The 20,571-nt window shown below is 43.1% G+C and overlaps 1 protein-coding gene across 2 annotated transcripts in view; it reads left to right on the forward strand.

The window, feature by feature from the left end:
- The first annotated feature begins 660 nt into the window (after positions 1-660).
- TGFB2 (transforming growth factor beta 2) overlaps positions 661-20,571 on the forward strand; it is a 154,174-nt gene continuing 134,263 nt past the window's right edge. For both annotated transcript variants that reach the window (XM_042441211.1, XM_042441219.1), the window contains exon 1: positions 661-2,803. In XM_042441211.1, the coding sequence (XP_042297145.1) occupies positions 2,458-2,803 (346 nt within the window). In that variant the 5' untranslated portion in view covers positions 661-2,457. The remainder of the gene's footprint in view (positions 2,804-20,571) is intronic.

Genomic DNA, 20,571 nt, shown 5'->3' on the forward strand with positions numbered 1-20,571 from the left:
TCTCTGACCAAAATTCTCCCTCTCCTAATTGAATTTGCCATCAGCTCCCACATTTCTAGCATTGCAGATAGGGAATCCCTCCCCAAATCCCCAACAGCTAGAGCTCTTCCAGTTTGCAGCCTCCCCATCCATCCCCTTGGGAGCTTTGCCTGTTCCTTTTCTCTGGGGATGCATCCACACTGGCGAAATAATCTGCTTTCACACCACTTTTAACTGCTGTGGCTCAAAGCCATGGAGTTCTGAGAACTGTAGTTTGTCGCAAAGCTTGTAGCAAAGCTCTGGTGCCACAACAAACTCCAACTCCCAGGATTCCATAGCCTTGAGCCAGAAAGAGCTAAAGCGGTGCCGAACCGGGTTATGTCTCCAGTGTGGATGCAGCCTAGCATAGTTTCACCTGCCATTGACCATACCTTTTATCCAGTCACAATATAATACAATGCAAACTCCCACAGCCTGAAAGGGCGCCCCTCTGCCTCCCGGAGAGAAGGCTGGGAAATGGAGGGCAGGTCCGGGAAAAGGAGGACCGCCTGGCCACCCTGAGTCTGCACCAGCCTCCGAAAGGAGTCCAGGCTGCTGCTCCTCGACGTCATCTGGGAAACCTCTCTCTGTGTATAAAAGCCAGAGCGCCAGGGTTTCTGTGGGAGAAAGTGAGGTGGTCTCTTCAGGGCTGAGGAGGAAGGCAGAGTCCGGGGGAGAAGAAGAGGGGCTTTGAAAGCCGGCAAGGGAGGCAAGTCCCCTCCTGAGGGAAGGGAAGGACTGGAAGCTCTGCAGAAAGCAGCCAGCAAAACACGCGCGGAGTGGACAGAAGGGGCGGCAGGGCAGGGCAGGGAGGAGGGCGGCAAGAGCCAGTCTGCTTCTGGACTGATTTGGGGTTTTCCCCCTGCCTCCCTCCCTCTTAAGACTGTGGAAGAAGAGAGAGCCCAAGCCAGGCTAAAGGAGCCCGAGGGGGGCTTTGAAAAGCCGGCAAAGGAGAGCCATCCCCTCCTGAGGGGAGAAGAGGAGGAGGGAAGCTTTGGAAGAATCAGAAACCCAAGCGAAGCAGGAGGGGGGGGGGCTGGGGAAAGGGCAGCGGCCAGAGGGAGGCTGCCCCTGGACTGGGCTTGGGATGGAGGAGGGCTTTCCCCCTCTTAAACTGTGAGCAGAGGGCGGCCAAGGCCAGGACGAGGGACGCCGGAGGGGGCTTTGGAAGCCCGCAAAGGAGAAGGCGCCTTCGGGGAGACAAATTCCCCCCCCCCCAAAAAAAAGTCCTTTCCTGAGGGGAGGGAAGGAGGGAAAGCTCTGGAGTAAATAATAATCATAATAATCATAATCATCATAATCATAAAGCAGCCCAAGCCAAACCGACTCGGGGCATGGAAAGAGGGGCTTGCGAAAGGGCAGCCCTGCGATATTGCAATCGCCCTTCTTGACTGGGCTGGACTTTGGGGTTTGGGTGGTTTTTCCCCTCTTTCAAAAAAAGACTGTGGAGAAGGAGGAGGAGGAGGAGGAGGAGGGAGCTCCTGGAAAAGAGAGAGAGAGAGAGGAGAGAGAGAAAAGGGAAGGGGAAAAAGAAAGAAGAGTGCTGGAGCCAGAAGTAGCCGGAGCCAGAGGGAGGCTGCTCGGAGCTGGGAAGCCGAGAAGGAGGTTCGGTTCGGTTCTTCGGGGCGCGGAGAGGATTTCTCGGGTGGGGAAAGGAAAGGGAGCAACCCCCCCACCCCCAGCCCTGCTTCCCAAGGCGCCTGCCTCTCCCTCGGTGGACCCACTCCCACGCGTGGACCAGGGGGGAAAGGAAAAGGGGCTTCCCCATCTCTCTCCCTTGGACTGCCCAGCGGTGCGTGGGAGAAGCCGGAGAGGGAGCGAGAGAGCCCCGGGGCAGCTCTCTCTTCCGCGTGGGTGCCTTCCCAAGCGCCGCTGGCTCCTTCGGCTCTCCAAGAAACTTGGGCTTTTCCCTTCCTCCTGTTTTCTTGATTAAAGGTTATCTTTTTGACAAGATTATCAGTCGAGGGGGAGGCGCCTCGGGGCTCGCAACCTGTTGCGTGTAGTATTATTATTATTACTATTATTTGATCGTCTTTCCCCCAAAACTTGGCAACCTGTTGCATGGCTCCTTGAGCCCCCTTCCAGCCAGCCATCCACCCCGCCCGCCTCTATCCCATGGGGAGAGGCGGGCTATAAATAAAAAATATTATTACTATTATTAGTCTACCGCTTCCAAACTTTTGCGAAAGGAGCCTCTCCAACCTGCTGAGATTTCCCCCCGGCGCTTCATTCCTCTCATATATATATATATATATATATATAGTAGGAATAACAACCTCTGGACTCTTTGGGAGGAGCCATCCTTTGGGTCTGGAAGTGGACACCTCTCTTGAAGAAGAGCCCTTGTCCCCTCAAGAGGACTGCAAGGACTTCTTCTTTTTCAATATCATCATCATTATCATCATTCTTATTTTAACCTAAACCCTCCTCCTCCACATCATGCACTGCTACCTCCTGAGCCTCTTCCTGACCCTAGACCTGGCCACGCTGGCCTTCGCCCTCTCGACCTGCAGCACCCTCGACATGGACCAGTTCATGCGCAAGAGGATCGAGGCCATCCGAGGGCAGATCCTGAGCAAGCTGAAGCTCACCAGCCCCCCGGAGGAATACCCGGAGCCCGAGGAGGTCCCTCCGGAGGTCATCTCCATCTACAACAGCACCAGGGACCTCTTGCAGGAGAAAGCCAACCACCGGGCCGCCACTTGCGAGAAAGAGCGCAGCGAGGAGGAGTACTACGCCAAGGAGGTCTACAAGATCGACCCCAAGCCCAGCTACCAGAACGCCAGTAAGTCTCCATAGGCGATGTGTAGAAAGGCATAGAAGGGCAAAGCTACTTTTGTTTTGGACCACAATTCCCAGAATCCCCCAGCCAGCTGGCTGGGGGATTCTGGGAGTTGTGGTCCAAAAAGAGAGAGTCTCCCCACTGCCCCCAGATACCCAAATCTGTGGATGTTCAACCCCCATTCAATCCAATGGCATAGCAAAAATGGTGTTCCCTCATGGACCATCAAAGTTTGCTACTTGGCATGTATCCTCTTTAAAAAAATATAAAGCGGTGGGTGCTTGAATCCGTGCATAAAAAACACCCGTGGATAAGGAGGGTCGTGTATTTGGGCATGTCCTACATTTTTTACTTGGACGTCCTACATCGTTTTGCAGTGCGGAGAGGACATCTGGTCGCCCTGCCTAGACTGGCCTGTGTTGTCTCTAGTGTTGCTTTGCCCTCTGGAGACCTCAGGTGGCAATCCAGGGTTAGTTAGGATGAAATTTGGGACTGGCGTCTAAGAATGTGATGTTTCCAGCCTTTACTCTCTATTATCTTGCTGTTGGTTGTTCTATGCCTTCAAGTCATTAAGTCGTGGGGTTTTCTTGGCAAGTTTCTTCAGAGGGAGTTTGCCATGGCCATCCTCTGAGGCTGAGAGAGTGTGATCTGCCCAAGGTCACCCAGTGGGCTTCATGGCTGAGTGGGGATTTGAACCCTGGTCTCCAGATTCGCAATCCAGCGCTCAAACCACTGCACCATGCTGGCCTTCTGTTATCTTAGGCTCCTAAAAATATAAGGCAATGTTCCTTTACCTTGTTGTTTGGGGTTGTGTGCCTTCACATTGTTGACAACTTATGGCGACCCTATCATGGGGTTTTCTTGGCAAGGTTTGTTCAAAGGATGTTTGCCATTGCCATCTGAGGCTGAGAGAGTGTGACTTGCCCAAGGTAACCAGTGGGTTTCCATGGTCAAGCAAGGATTCGAACCCTGGTCTCCAGAGGTTGTAGCCCAACATCCAAACCACTACACCTTGATGGCTTCCTTTATGTACCCAGACTTCTAAATCTTCCATTTTTTCTTTCTTACCATTCCCAATTTCTGGTCCTTCCCTGGGAAAGTGTGATGGAATAGGGTTCCTGTGGCTTGATAAAAATCTCTGTGGGGCCTGGTGAAAGGTCTAACCATGTGGAATGAAGGGCTCCTGGCTGGCTTTTAACTATAGTTTGGGGACCCAGGCTGGGATGGAAGGGAGAGCATCTGCAGAGAAATCCAAGATCAAGAGGAGTTCCTCCAGCTTTGTCTTTTGAGGCATTTTGGACTATCAGTACTAGGGCTGGGAAAAGAAGAGAAGGAGGTCAGCCTCCAAAGTATGGGACATCTGGCAATGCTGGCAGATCGCCTCCACTTTTGGCAGTGCCTGGTGCCTTCAGATGCCAGAGGCATTAATAAGCCTCCTTATCTGTTCTCATCCTCCGAGTCTCTCTTGTTTATTTTTCAGAGTTCTCCTCTGGGTGGGAACGGTGGCTTCTCAGTCAGTTCGGGTTGGATGCTCTCCACCCAGCTCACCCCGCCACTAGCCAGCGCTCAATGTAAGTTTCCCCTTTAGGACTCTGCCAACATCTGGGTCAACAAACCTCCCTTTAATAGGATTAGTTTTACTTTGTTCAGCAATCTCCTCCCTCCAACTTAAGTCTCTCTTATCACTCCCCTATCTCCCAGTTCAGCTAGTAGCCTCTAAACCAGATCTGTTCTCCCAGTGATGCAGGAATTCATTTCAGTGTACCTTGGGAGAAAAACAAGAAAAAGTGAGGTCAGTAGTGTCTCCACCCCAAAATCAAGTTTCCTCTAAAGTTCACAGCTTACATTGGTACAGCCAAAGAAAAAAGGTCCGGTCCTAGAATTGCCTGTTTGGGTCTGCTTTTCAATGTAGTAGGCATTTTCTTCTCTGGTGACCTTGTTTTCTGGTATAGAATGTTACTCCTGCCTTCGTTATTATTCTTTTCTTAAAGTCCAGCTTCCTGGATAGTCTATGAATGTTTCAGCTGGAGCTGATTACATGCACTCATTTCTGAAAAATAAATTATAACTTGAAGGAGTTGGCATTGTATGTTGGTCGAGCGCCACTGTGATCCAGAGACAAAGCCTTGCTCTTGGAGGTGGAAGATCTGAATTCAAATCCCAGCTCAGCTTTGGCCTGGCTCTCCTGGGCTTTGGCTAAGCAAACTGTCTAGTTAATTGTACAGAACCATTCTATGCACGTTGTCTCAGAAATCAACCTTGTTGAGCCCAGTGGGGTTTCTGCCCAAGTAGGTGTGCCTAGGATTGCAGTTGTATAGTTTAATCCTAGCCATGTCTCCTGCTTTGTGTCTTCTGTGGCTCATTTGCAGGGATTGCTGCCTTAGTATCTTCAGCTATAAAATGGGCGCAATCAGAGTTTCACCATGAGGGCATGAGAACAGTATTATGTGCATGATTTACCACACCAAATCCAGTGAAATCTCATCATTGCTGATTATGCAGGAAGGACAAAAGACAAAACTCAGATGTTGGTCATGGTGGGAAACATTATGTATGGAGAATAAAATAATAATAACAACTTTACTGTATGACCAGGCTGCAGTGTCCTGCTTTCCCTGATTTGTTTTCCATTCTTCTTTCCCTCCCTCCCTACTTTTATTGGCCTGCCTCTGGAAAGCAAGTACCTCTTGTTATAATGGCTAATGCAGCCATCTTAGTAACTTTATCCCAGACTTACTAATTGTAGCCTCTTCTATTTATGTTGAATGCAACAAAGGTGTAGCTTTAAGGCTTGCTGGGGCTTGCTAGCAATAGCAATGGATGCCAGCCAGAGATCTCAGAATCCTAGTTGCTTGAGAGCTGCCTATACTCTCCTTCTCTTCTCCGTTTTAATTGTTAAATGACAATCCCAGGAAGAGGACAGCCTGGCAAGCAAAGGGTTTTTATTATTGTAATTAAGGCACTATCTTGCCCTGAGGGAAGAAAGACTTTACAAAGTGTGCTGGGGCCAGCCTGCAATGTGTGAGCACTCTCTCAATCTCTGGTAATTTGTAGCAATAATGCGGAGACATGCAGAGGAGAACTCAAACGTGCACACAGGCACAAGCACACTCTCTTCAGCATTGGGGAAGTGCCTTTTTGGACTATAACTCCCAGGGCTGGCTGAGGGATTCTGGGAATTGTAGTCCAAGGAAAGACACTCCCCCTGCACTTACTTTACTGGCATCTGAAAAAAGGACCCTACCTTTCTGAAAATGTTTATGAATGAAATGTGTTTTCTAATCTACATTGGTCATTCTTGGGAGGCAATTTATGCTGCCACTTTGCCCCCAACTGCATAAAGAAGGCACTGTCATTCCAGATGAATGAATCCCAGTGATTTGTATTCTGTTGAACTGAACTCTAGAACAGAGATGTTATCCTAGGAATCAAAGACCTGCTTTTAAAAAGGTTTACTATTATTGTTGTTGCTGTTATTGCTGCTGTCCTCCTTCTCATCCTGATGATCATCATCCTGTCTAAATCCTAGACTGGAGGGAGAGAAAAAAAAGCAATGAAAGTGTAGATTGCAGGTAACCACCAACAGAGAGCATCAGAAGTTTAAGAGTTGAAGAATCCACTAGCTTTTAGCCAGCCCTACTCTGCAAATGTTTGGTTGGGAAGATCTCTAAGTGGGTTAACTGTTTTTCCACTGCTGTCTAGTTATGTGTATAAGGGCTGGACAAGGCATTCTAACAAAAAATGCAGCCAAGAGAAAAATAGTGTGTGCATACATGAATATATATATATATGGTGAGAGAGTGAGTGAGTGAGTGTCTACTCTTGAGTGAATTGAAAATGCAGGGCCAAATAGCTCTGTCCCCTTTCCTTCATAGGAACTTTTTTTTAACTCTGCAACTCCTGCATTAATAAAGGAGGCCTTGGTGTGGGAGGGGAAGGAGAGCTCTACAACTCCACTGAGGTCATTGAGTGAAAGGCATGGGAAAGAACCATCATTCAGAGGGTTTTTTTTTAAAAAAAAAATCTTTTTTTTACCACAGAGATATTAGCGTTTGGTAACTGACTACAGCCCAAGTATTACAAATATGCTCTAATTATACTCACAGTCCTCTATATATCACTGCACAGATTCCCTGATAGGTCTTGGTGGGACGTTTTGTAAAGTTCAGTCTAAATATTTTTAGCAATGTAGAGATTTTTAAAAAGGGGGAAGGAAAAAAATGCAAAGAGATATTGTATATATCTCAAGGCATATTTTTGTCTTAAATATTATCCTTGGCCAACTGTGCTATATAAATACCGTAAATATGAATAGCCCTGGCACTGGGCCAATCTCCTGGGATGAATTTTAGTCAAGAAGGTATTTATGGGATATAAATAATACTGTGTCAACATTTAAAGAAGGGACCTGATTAGCTCAGAATTTATTCGTATTAATCTTTTCACGTGCTGTTAGTTTAAGACTCAAAGTGAAGTTGTGCTAAGGTTTTGCTGATAGTTTGCACCAAGGGGATAAAAAGGTGAGCTTTTGCGAGATAGGTCTGTGGGGGCTTAAAAAGACACTAACTTGAAGGACAGGCATAACAATTCACATGTGTCAAGAAGAAAGTTTGGATGAGTTACTTTTGGGATTTTAACTCCCAGAATCTCCAACTCAGCATGGAAGATTCCAATAGCTCAAAAAGGTAACTTTTCCAAGTTATAGTCAAGGATTTATTAGTCTAGCAATGTAAAATACAGAGAAAGAAATATGGGATATGCAGTTATAACTCAAAAGATTTACCTGGTATAGATGGTTTGGAGAGTTCTATGGATACCATGGACAGCCAAAAAGGCAAATGAATGGATCTGAGAGCAATTCATGCTTGAACTCTTATTAAAACCCAAAATGACTAAACTGAGGCTATCATACTTTGGATATATCATGAGATGAGATGATTCATTGGAAAAAATGATAATGCTAGGTAAAGTGGAAAGCAGTAGCAGAAGAGAAAGAACACAACACAGGTGGATTGACTCAGTCATACAAGCCACAGTCCTGCTGAGTCTGCAAGACCTAAGCAGAACTGTTGATGATGAAGCTCTTGGAAGTCTCTCATAGGGTTGCCAATACCAAAATCTGTGGATGCTCAAGGCCATGTTGTCCTCAATGGTGGCATGGCCATGTGCACACATCGCCATAGGGGACAATGCAGGTTTGCCATCTGTGGATGGCAAATCTGCAGATACAGAGGGTCAACTGTAATGGGTCTTGGGCATCCATGGATTCTGGTATCCATGAGAGGTCGTGGAACCAAACCTCAGTGAATGTTTAAATATTTGAAGGGATGTCATATTGAAGAGGGAGCAAGCTTGTTTTCTGCTGCTCCAGAGAACAGGACCCGGAACAATGGATGCAAGCTGCAGGAAAAGAGATTCCACCTCAACATTAGGAGGAACTTCCTGACAGTTAGAGCTGTTCGACAATGGAATGCACTCCCTCGGAGGGTGATAGAGTCTCCTTCCTTGGAGGTCTTTAAACAGAGGCTGGATGGCCATCTGTCAGGGATGCTTTGATTTGGATTTCCTGCATGGCAGGGGGTTGGACTGGATGGCCCTAGTGGTCTCTTCCAACTCTATGATTCTATGATTCTATGAATACGAAGGGCCCACTGTAATATGTAGTAGCACTGCTTGGCTGGGAATGGTTTGAATTTAACACAGGTTCTTCTGGCACAGTGATGACTCAGTTGGCCAATTGGGATTGCACTCTATGACCACAACCTTAGAGCAAGCCCAATAACATAAAATAATATCGATTCCTGCTGTAAGTTTATACTGTTATTCTCTCAGAACATTGAAACTGAACAGTATACCCTCTGCTCAGCTTTTCTCTATGGGTGTAGCTACACTGTAGAAATAATGGCACTTTAACTGCCATGGCTCCACCTTACAGAATCCTGGGATTGGTAGTTTCATGAGATGCCAGCACTAAAGACCTTGTAAAACTACAGATTCCAAGATTCCATAGAATGGAGCTACAGCACTTAAAGTGGTATCAAACTGCATTATTTCTACAGTATAGATGCACCTCCCTATTTCTTGCTTCTGAGTTTCTGTAGACCTCAACTTTTCTGCAATCAAGATCACATGATATGATGTCCTGTATGTATGGGAATTGTGTGATCCTCCAGGTATTGTTGAACTGCAATTCCAATTTAAAAACTGTATCATTGATGTGATGGGGCTGCATACATATAATTGTAATAGACTGACTAACTGAAACTTCCATATTCTGCATCATTGATTATGCTGGCTAAGGATGATGGAAGTTGGGAAGGTAGCACAGTGCCATCCTTGCATTACAGGGAAGTTAATGAAAAAAACAATTATTAATTTGACTATATTTTCCACTTCAATGCTATTTGTGTACACAAAAAAGTCATTTCCGTTTCCTATGACCACTAAAAACATTTATTTGAGACCAGCTAAGGATTTCATAGTGCTTTTACACCAATCCTCAGTCCCTTGAGTTCAGGCTAACTTTCATGAATGGATCCCATCTACTCAGAGAAGGCAAAGCCTGGATTCGTACCATTCTTTTGATCTTGTTCTCAATGTGTATGTTTACTAACTAATATGTGCTGCAACAGCAGCAACAAAAAACAAATATTCCAATCATGTATCTTTCCAAAAAGATGTGGGGATAGGAGGAAAGGAGCCAGCTTTTGTAAAGCTTTCTTGTCTGGAACCGTTTACTAGCAAGTAGGGAAAGTAATGATTAGAGAGAGAGAGAAAGAGTATGCGTGCATATTGTCTTTTACTGTATAAGACTGATATGTTTGTAGTATAGATACAAACCTCTATAGGAATTACACTCTATGGTAGTGGTTCACAAATGGGGAACCTCCAAATGTTGCAATTTAACTTTCAGAATCCCTCAGAATCCAGTGGCTGGGGTTTGTGTGAATTAATGTCCAATAATATTTGGTGCATTCATACATGGGATGAGAACTATTGCTGATCATTCCTACTGCATCCAGTAACATTCACTTCCTGATAAATCTAAATGAATGTCCTGTTTTGGTCTTGGCACAAAATCAGACCCCCAGAAAGGGAATGTAGGAAGATATGGAGCCTGAGAGAAACAGAGGGAGAAATATGGCTCACCAGTGGAGGCTGTAGCAGTGAAGTCAGTTCAGTTCAAGTCACACACAGTCCAGCAATAAATCCAGGCAATAGTCCAAAGGGAGATCCAAGAGTGTAGTCAATAAACAGAGCAAGGTCTAAGGCTATTAGGCCACACAAACAAGAATACAAATAATGAATGTTGCTTCCACCAAGAAGGTCAATTGTCAGCAACCACTTCCTGACTGAGGTGCTGAGCTATTTATGGTCTGGCAGTCTCCTGCAGGTGCTGAGCATTTTAGATATAAACACTTGGAATGTCTCCTTGTCTACTCCTCCTTCTCTCAACAATGCTCTGCTGGGGTAGGTATTGGCATGCCTGTGTTTCCTTCTGTGTCCACAACCTGTGGCTGCTGGTGAGTCTCCCCATCTGTCTCAGGCATTGGCATGTCTCCCTGATATTCTGTCTCTCTGTCTGAGTACTCACTGTCTGTCTCAGGGTCCTGATACTGATCTGCACTATAGATTGTTGCTCATGTTGATAGGAACCAGTAACAGAGGACCAATTCATACATTTTACAACCTCTAATGTGTGTCTTCTGTGTATACCCATGGTACAGCTGATAGCAATGTGTGCATTGGGCATACTTCAGAGGAGTAATGCAAAATGAGAGCATTGTCCCTTCAAATAGGAATTCTGCCCCCAGATGAAATTTACTTTCAGTCCCTAAATTGCTAACATTTCAGAGAAAGAGAGAGAGAGTTGATGAAATTTGTTCATTCCCCAAACGTATTTGCTGTGTTTGCATTTCCTTGGTAAAGTTGCCTGCCCCATACCTTTGGATACCTAAACTGTATGTCTAAATGCTCAACTGAAGTTTTAAGTTACTGCAGTGGTAGAAATTTGTGGACTGGAAGAAAATTTCATTTCAGATGAGGCAGAATTCTTATTTAAAGGGATAATGCCCTCATTTTGCCCCTACCCACAGTTACAAGTCCTGCCACATCTCTATATTATGTTTTGAAACAATGTGAAATGTTTTTACTAAGTTTCTTCAAATTGTAACATACCATGTGACTAGGGTTGCCAAATCTCAGGGACTGGTCCTTCTCCCACAGAGCCTCAGAGAAAGGAGAGGAATCTTGCAGCAAGAACCTTGAAAAATAAATGTGTTTTTCAGAAATCGGGGCAGGCTGCTTCAGAGTAGCTGTTGCAGATTCTTGGGGTGAGGCTGCCTAGCCATCTCTTCCCCTCTCTCTTCATCTCTTCCCCTCTCTCTTCATATCTCAGAGTCTTCCCATCCATGCCAGCACCACTGCCTAGTCAGCATGGGAAAATACTTAGCCCACCACAATATTTAATGCCTTAGGAGTCACTAAATATGATACTACAGGATTGTTGCTTTGTAGTCTCCCCTTATCTCATTGTTAATTTTCCCAATTGCTTTTCCACCCTCCTAAAGCCAGTACAATTTTCTTTCTTGGTCTGAGGTTCATGTGGGTTACACCATTGTTAGTCTGATACACATGTATTTCTTTTTCAGTTCTCTTTGGGTGTTTAATTCCTTGCTCTCCTTGATTTCACCTCTCTTTTTCCATATCCCCCTCATCCATTCCTAAGTAAATATCTTCTCTTTCCCTTTCTCTCTCATCCTCTTTTTCCCCTGCTCCTCTCCTCACTATACCTTCCTATACTTCTGTCTTCTCCATTCCTCAAGACCTGTCCTTTGCTCTTTCTTGTCCTCTTCTCCAGCCTCCACTCATAATGTCTGGATTTTACCAGTTCTGGTTACATGTGCCTTCTCCCCGACCCAGTCCTTTTCTTGTCTCTCATCCTTTTTTCTTTCTATCACCACTTCTCCTAAGTACACTTTCCCTCTCCTTCCCTTCCCCTTTAGTTCTCAAACCCTTTGCCCTATAGCACCTGCCATCCCACAACCTCAAATAAAGAATGGGATATGTTACATGCACAGCATTTTAAAGATGTACATGTGTTCATAGACTAATGGACTCATGGAAGAGGCCACAAGGGTCATCCAATTCAACCCCCTGCCATGTTATTGTTATTATCATTACCATTATTCTTAATATCATCTCCCTTTAAGAAATATATGATATTATTGTGATGATTTTTACAATGCACTCTACATGGGGCTAACCTTGTGCCTAGTTCAAAAACTGCAATTGGTACTGAATATGGTGTACAGGTTGATCACTGGATCATCTAGGAGCGATCATATAACACCAATATTAAAGTCACTCCACTAGCTATCTATTAGTTTTTGGGCACATACAAGGTGCTGGTTATTACCTTTAAAGCCCTCCATGGTTTGAGCCCAACTTATTTAAAAGATCGCCTACTTCCATACAATCCACCCCATGCTCTCAGGTCCCCTGGGAGGAACTTACTGCAGCCTATAAAGAACAGATTGACTGAGACATCCCAGAGGGCTTTTTCTGCAACTGCTCCCAGCCTGTGGAGTGGCCTGCTGGATGAGATCCATCAAATCACCAATCTAGATAGCTTCAAGAAAGCTGTTAAGATGGATCTCTTCCGGCAAGCTTTCCCAGAATAAATTACTCAGCCATGTAGTGACCCCCCCACATACATCTGATGACTCTGCCCACATCCACATTTCTTTCTTTCAGCATTGCTGCTGTTGAGAGCTATATCCTTGGTTTCAGTATTGCTAAAAGTAAAGGTAAAGATAGTCCCTTGACATGAATGTGTAGTTGTAATTGACTGTAGAGGGCAGTGCTCGTTTCCGTTTCTAAGCTAAAGAGCCAGCATTGTCCAAGGACTGCTCTGGTGGTCATGTGGCCAGCATGACTGTACCGAATGCTGTTACCTTCCCACTGAGAAACGGAACCTATTTATCTACTTGCAGTTGCATACTTTCGAACTGCTAGGTTGGTAGTACAGAACAGCAAAAGTACAATAAGGACTGTGAGATTTTAATTTTATTTTGAGGGGCATTAATTAGTAGCGTATTTTCCAGAGCTTTGATTGTATACTTTGCATTGTTTATAAAAGAGCCAGTTATTATTCTCTCTCTCACTCTCTGCTGAAAAAAACTTGATTCACTGTAATGAGTTTTGCTTGAGTAAGAACTGGGCTTATGTTTAGAGAACAACTTATCACTTTGATGTTTGCAGGTTAGGATATAAATTTACAGACTCCTGAAAAACTGCAACTGTTTATATTTTTTGTAACAGTTCAACATGAAAGTTAAACTAATTTAATGCAGAACTGGTCACCCCACCACTCCTTAAATTGAATCTCTAGTCTACACCTCAATTTTACGAGAGCCACTGGTGTGATTTATTCTTCTATTAGTTCTGTTGCATGAATATTTGCTTCACACAGACTTGCTTTCTTCTTTCCTAAGTATTTCACCTAATGAAAGAGAACATCATAAACTAACTGTGCACAATGGCATGGTTCTGATTTATCAACAAGGAATTGATTTACTCATGTATGGGTCTCTTGCCTTGAGAGGAATTGGGTGGAGCTGTCACTGTTAGGTTTTTGTCTTCTTCAAGGGTAACATAATGCCTCTAGACAGGAATGGACAAGAGCAGATATAAGATAGAAGTCTTATCATGATCATTATCATCTATCTTAGTTAAACTTTAGTAGACTTAGATGACTGATGTTCTGGGGCAGGGATGAGCAATAATTAGAGTTTATGGAATTGGCCCTGAAAATTTGAAAACTTTGTTCTCAAATGCTCCCTACAGAGTGATGGTGGGCAATTTTGTTCCTCCCTATCATTTTACATTTAGGAGAGGCTTTTGTTTTCTCAACAGGAAGTGATAGGGGGGGAAAAGGCCTTCCTAGTGTGCCCAAAATGTGGTGAAATTGGGGGTATACTAGGACCCTCAGTAATTTGGGGGCAAAAAAGGTTTGTTTGTTTGTTTTAAATAATTTTCAGACTGGGGCCCTGAAAGAGATTTATGGCTGCTTGTGGCTAGCTGGTTGCACTTTTCTCACTCTTGCCCTGGGGGGGGGGGAAGGGCTAAAAAAAAAAAGCAGAGTAGAATGAATTGCCAATATTGAGAAACTGATAACAGCTTGTAAAAATGTTTTGAGTGTGCTTGTTTGTTTGAAAAGCAACAAGCTTTCCAGTCTATAACATGAAACCCCTGGATTATCTTTATGAAATCAGGCTGGCTTAGTCCCCACTTTTGCATCTTCCATGTGTCCAGATGTTGTGTGAAGGTGTTAAATAATAACTGAAAAATAGTCATATGGGTTTTCTAATGCAAGTTGGACTAATATTCAGGATTCCTGAAACCCAGTTCAGATTTTGGATTGGAGTGGTTGCTAAAGGCCTCCAGGAGGCATGCATGATTACTCCTCCTTCACTTTTCATTTTTTGACACCAAAGCATCCCCCCTCCAGAAATCCGGGTAAGCCAGTTAAGAATGTACACAGATTGCCTGGTCAGTCTTTCCTACTATGGTGAAATACATTTTTTTTTAAAAAAAAACCAAAATGATAGTAATTATTTCTGCCTTTGGATCTGTACATAATACATTGGAAAAAGATTCATGCCAATGGGTGTCCTTTTGATGTATGTATGTGTAATACATTTCTGTTCTTTTTATACTTGGTTAATGGTCACCCTCCTGCTGTTTTCCACATATTGTAAAACAAGGTTTGAAAAGTAATTTGTTATTCCCTGTAATCATGGATATATTAGTAGCTACATACCTGTCTTTACGACAGAAGGTAAGCAAAGGGGGTGTTTCAATGTCCCAAAGGCTACTAGGAGGTGCTGTTTATTCTTGTGCATTTGTTTCACAGACACATTACATTACCCCTCCACTTGTAATCCCCATCACAACCTTTCCATTGATGACTAGGCCACTTGGTGTTGGGGTTGGTAGTCACTATTGCCCTGCCTACCAAAAAGTTTTTGTGTGCTTTTATTTACCATTCATTATTTTAGGGAACATTAACCATTCCCGCATTCAGTGAACCCTTATTATATGCTGGTTTCAAGATCCCCCGTGGATAACAAAATCCACGGATGCTCAAGTCCCATTAAATATAATGACATAGCAAAATAGTGTCCCTTATAAAAAAATGGAAAATCAAGGTTTGATATTTGAAATTTATACTTTTTTTTTAACATTTTCAAACCGTGGGTGCTTGAATCCATGTATAACAAATCCATGTATAAGAAGGACCGACTGTGCTAGGAATGGTTGGAAGTATTTTGAGTATTTTGGTGTATGTAGGGGCACTGGAATTTGCAGCCCACTCCCTTAGATTCTGCTGGTGGGAGTGACACATTATGTGGAGACACAGAAGAGGGCCTTCTTTGCTATGGCATCATGGTTATGGAATGTCCTTCCCTTGGAGGCCTGATGAGCATTATCATTGATCTCAAACCTGGCTCTTCATCACTTGGCTTTTTGAATTCACTGCTTGTAGTTTGACTGGATTGTGAATTTCTCTTTTAGTGTACGTTATTTTAGGGCCATTTTAAAACTAAGCAAGGTGGTGTTAAACCCTGATCTCAGATTGTGAAAATTTGTTTTACTGCTTATACATCCCTATGAATCTTTAGATGTGTTAGGAATGAGTATAAATATTAAAACAAATTAACAAAATAAACATTCTGCTTTCCACTAGTGCTCATGGTTACTTAGAATATTACTAGCCCCTCTAACTCATTCCACTGTCATCCCCTAGTCCTTTCAGAGATTAAAAACCATAAAGAATGTGCTGGATCAGTCCAGACTGAATTAATCCAGCATTTTGATCCCTTAATGATCAGGGGGATGCCCATGGGAAGCCTGCAAACAAGACAAGAGTGTAATGACTACTAATTTTTCATGATTAGTAGCAGTTGCAGCTGATGGTTTCCATTCAGTGGGTCGGTGAATCCAATCCAGGTTTTAATCCAAATGGTAAAGGGACTGTCCAAGGAGCTGAACCTGTTTTGTGGCTAGGGTGTAGCATCTTGGATGGTTTGAATGGCCTGCTTTGTGCAACTCTGGCTGATGGTTAATTTTGAATGACATCACCAGGAGCTACCCTTGTAACACTGTCCTTAAAACATCACCATGATCTTACTCTTGTGACATCACTAGGGGTTGTGAAGTTGAAGGCTTTCATGACCGGCATCCATAGTTTTTTGTGGGTTTTCGGGCTATGTGGCCATGTTCTAGAAGAGTTTATTCCTGACGTTTCACCAGCATCTGTGGCTGGCATCTTCAGAGAAAGGGGAATGAGTATAAATATTAAAACAAATTAACAAAATAAACATTCTGCTAATGCTCATGGTGGTTGGGGTTGTCCCTAGATCTCATGTTTTGACCCTGAAGTCTCAGAGCATGGGACACTTCTGACCTGGCAACATTACCCTCCTTCACCCAGTATGTGGACACACACATACCAATCAATTTTGAGTAGTTTAGGGTTCTTAACATGTGCTGTTAATTATCAAAATGTGTATGAAATGAAATACAGGATTTTTTTTCTTTCAAAAAGGCATTCTCCTTTCAGTGATAGAGTGATCCTAGAGGTTGGCCTCATGTTTCCTTTGCCTGCACAGTGTCTCTCATCTTGAGAATCTTTGTGCATTGCACTTTCAGTAGAGGTTCCTAATGCATCTTGACAAAACAAATGATTAGTGAGAAAACACAAATGTTTCCATTCCCATTATAAAACCATATGCTGTTTTAAAGAAAGGGACTCTTTCTGCCTGAGAACACTGTATTTCCCAGGTATTTTAATTTAATTCAATAAGTTAGGAGTGCATCATCAAATGTTTTATTTATACTATGGGTGGGCAGTTACAGCCCTCCAGATGTTGTTGGACTGTAGTTCCTATTAGCTGTAGCCAGCAGAGCAAAATGTGATAAATTATGTTGCAGCCCAACAACATCTGGAAGTTTTCAGTTGCCCATTGATGGTTTAGCCTTTTTTTTTTAAAAAATGTTGCTTATCTGTTTACTGCAGTCTCACCCAACCCAGTAACTTCCAGATACTAAGAATTACAAATCCCAGAAGACTCCAGCCAGAACAGTATTGCTGACTAAGGGACTCAGGGAGTAGTAGTCTTACCCATCTGCAAGGGATCAAATTGAAGATAGCTGTTTTACAGTGTGTGGAGTATTTTAACTTTTGTTAGCTTTCTTTTTTAAAAAAAGTTGCCATCTATTACTAGTTGTCCAATACCACAGTTTTGAACAATGTGCTGTCTAGAATAGTCTAGTTTCAAGGACTTGCTTCTATCATCTGACAAAACCAGCTTTGCTGTCTTTATCTGGACTTGGAAATGTTAACTTTTCTGAATGATATCTTCCAGAATCCCCAAAGACAGCAACATATGCTGGCTGTGGGACAGTGCGAGTTGTATCCTCAAACGTAGCTTTTCCAAGCTCTGCTAGGACTGCAATGTGTGTAATGTGCAAAGCGATGTAGAGGCATTAAAATACAATTTATGAAATGGACATGACAGTATTTAAGCCAGTGGCCTACTTCAGGTTGTAGCATCAAATCTTGGTTATAGAAACAAGGCTTGGACTTGTCTGCACCCTACTTTTTCTTTCTTCCTTTCATATTCTTGTATGATCCCCATTTCATGGCAAATCATAATTGTTGGTACAGGGCCAGCCCTACCTTTAAGCAGAGTGAAAATGCTGACTCAACATGTTCCAGGCATAGAGGTGAGAAGTATTAAGGACAACATACCTTTGTGGGCAAGTGACGTCTTCCTATGGAGCTAGTCTGCTATTCTTCAGTCCACAGAGGACATTCTTTCATCATTGTTAAAGTCACATATAACGTCCAGTCCAGCTGGCCACTGGGCAAGTCACATTCTCTAAGCCTCAGAGGAAGGGACAGGCAAACAGCCTCTGAACAATTTCAGAATCATAGAGTTTGAAGAGACCACAAGGGCCATCCAGTCCAACTCCCTGCCATGAAGGAAATCACAATCAAAGCATCTCTGACAGATGGTCACCCAGCCTGTTTAAAGATCTCTAAGGAAGGAGACTTCACTACACTGCAAGGGAGTGTGTTCCACTGTCGAACAGCCCTTACCATCAGGAAATTCCTCCTAACAAGAAAACCCTGAGTTAGGTTCACCTTAGGGCTAATATGTGACATAAGCATGATTTACTCAGTTCAGATGGAGTGATTTGTTGCAAAATGTCAGATGGATAATGTTACTTTTAATGTATTAAAAACTACGAGAGTCTCCTATCTAGCTAAGCCACTAGGAGATCCTGGGATTTGCAGCTCCCAAAGTACCTATTTGAAATACTATAACAGTGATCATCCTTGAGACCTCCCAGGAATAATAATGACTGCCTTAATTTATCCTGTGTGCAGTCACTGAACACATGGAGGGCACTCTTATGTGCCAAGTATGTTTGGAAGAGTCTGCTTATTTAAGGATGTGTCAGTTATAATGGATGGGAAAAGTAATTGGCCCTCCCTTTGCAAGTAGACAAAATTAATAAGATTCTGTCTGCCAATGTTAAGTCCTCTCACATTAAAAACAGTTCCAGAGGCCCTATACCTGACAGATTTTTTTTTTTTTTTATCATGGATCAATAGCCCTTCACAGGACAAAGATGTCTTAGTCCCACTGTTATCTGTAGATCACCTTATACTATCCCTGGAGTTCTCAAAGCACAATTGCCTATACTATAGGTAGGCAGAAGACAGCCTTTGTGGATTATCATAGTTCTTGTGATGATGGACAGCTCAGAAAAGATACTTCTTAGAATTACAGCTCTCAGAATACATCCTCAAGTCAGTATGGCCACTTGTAACTCTTCCAAACTCCAGGATTATGTACCTCTAGCCAGAAGGATGTACAAGATCAACATCTATAATGGCAATTCAGATTGATCATGTCTATAAAAGATAAGTGGAGAGCAAATGTGTCAGCCCTTTGTATCCACGGATTCTTTATCCACAGATTCAAGCATCCATGGCTTGAAAATATTTTTTTAAAAGATATAAATTACAGAAAGCAAACCTTGATTTTCTATTTTATATAAAGGACACCACCATTTTGCTACACCACTCTATTTAATGGGACTTGAGCATCCATGGATTTTGGTATCTACAAGAGATCCTGAAATCAAACCCCAACAGATACCAAGGGCCCACTGTAGTTCCAGGTAACTGAGGCAGGTGAGTCAAATCTCATGGGTTCCTGCAGGGCAGCAATGAGAAGCAGGTGGTTTACCAAATATTGCTGCTGGCTAGTCACAATGGATGTTGCAGTACTTCACCATCTGGAGGTCCCTAGCCCTGTTGCAGGGAAAGCACAGAGTCTTGAATATTTCCAGCTGGTGTGACATAAAGTAAGTTCCCACTCAATAACTGCTGAGAATAGTGAACTAGGGCTTATAATGAAATCTATCCCAAAGGATATGTACAATTTTCTTCTAGTTTGACTTATTGTTCCTATGATCAGCTTCAAAATAGCAACTTAAGACTTCCTTTGTATTTAATATTGTTTTTCATCAAAACTACATGCCATTAGAGTTTGTGGGATAACAAATGTTTTTAATATATATATATTTTTAAAAAGGCATCCAAAGTGAAAATTTTGATTTATACATTATTCTTCAACAACTACTGCCACATTCTAAGTCGGGGCGGGCAAAGCACAGCTTTCCAGAAGTTCCTGAACTGCATCTCCCATGAACGTTAATCAGCATAGTCCATACTGAGGAATGCTGGGGGTTGTAGTTCTACATCTGGATGGCCACACACTGTTTGTCCTGGTTCTAAGTCCAAAAAGGGGTGGGAAAGAAGAGAGGGAAGGAAAGCCGGTGTGATGCTGTGGTTTGAGCCCTGGACTACAACATTAGAGGCCAGGGTTCAAATCCTTGCTTGGCCATGTAAACTCACTGACCTTGGACAAGTCACATTCTCTCAGCCTCAGAGGAAAGTAATGTCAAATCTCCCGTGAACCAAACTTGCCAAGAAAATCTCATGCTAGGTTCATTGTAGGGTTGTTATAAATTGGAAACCACTTGAAGTCATATAGCAGCAGCAGCCACAGGGAGATATAAAATACAGTGGGTCCTCCACATTAGCTGGGGTTAGGGGCACAAAAGGCCCCTGTAAAAATGGCAAATAAAAAAACCTGATTTTTTTTTTACTTGTGAGATCACCTCTGTAGGAATCTCTAGGTCCTCCAGCACAACTGTGTCATCAATATCCACTGGAAGTTGATCACAGAAATGTGCTGGAGGACCTACAAATGCCTAGAAAACTGTTTTCTCTAGGAATGTCTAGACCCTCCAGTATGACACCATGTTCAACCTCTGGCAGCATCACACAGGAGGACCAAGAAAGAACATATTAATCAGATCCACAAATAATAAAATCCAGAAAAGTCACAGCCACAAATATGGAAGGCTAACTGTATTGTGAATTTGACTTTGGTCACATTTATTTGGTTCTTTGCCTCATATTACATGCATTTGCCCTGACATTTTTCTAGGATTTCAGTCATGATGGCAAGTTCTTGTAAAGATCCCTTCAATACTTTAACATTTTTTATTTCGACTTTTGAAGACTAAATTTCAGTCTTACAATAATGATCTCTGGCTGATTTTTTTAAATGATTGTTGCAAAAAATCTAAGAGGGAGGTCTTGCCTAAAAGAGAGGGGTGCC

This window comes from Sceloporus undulatus, chromosome 1, assembly GCF_019175285.1.
Source record: "Sceloporus undulatus isolate JIND9_A2432 ecotype Alabama chromosome 1, SceUnd_v1.1, whole genome shotgun sequence".
In the NCBI taxonomy this organism is placed as follows: Eukaryota; Metazoa; Chordata; class Lepidosauria; order Squamata; family Phrynosomatidae; genus Sceloporus; species Sceloporus undulatus.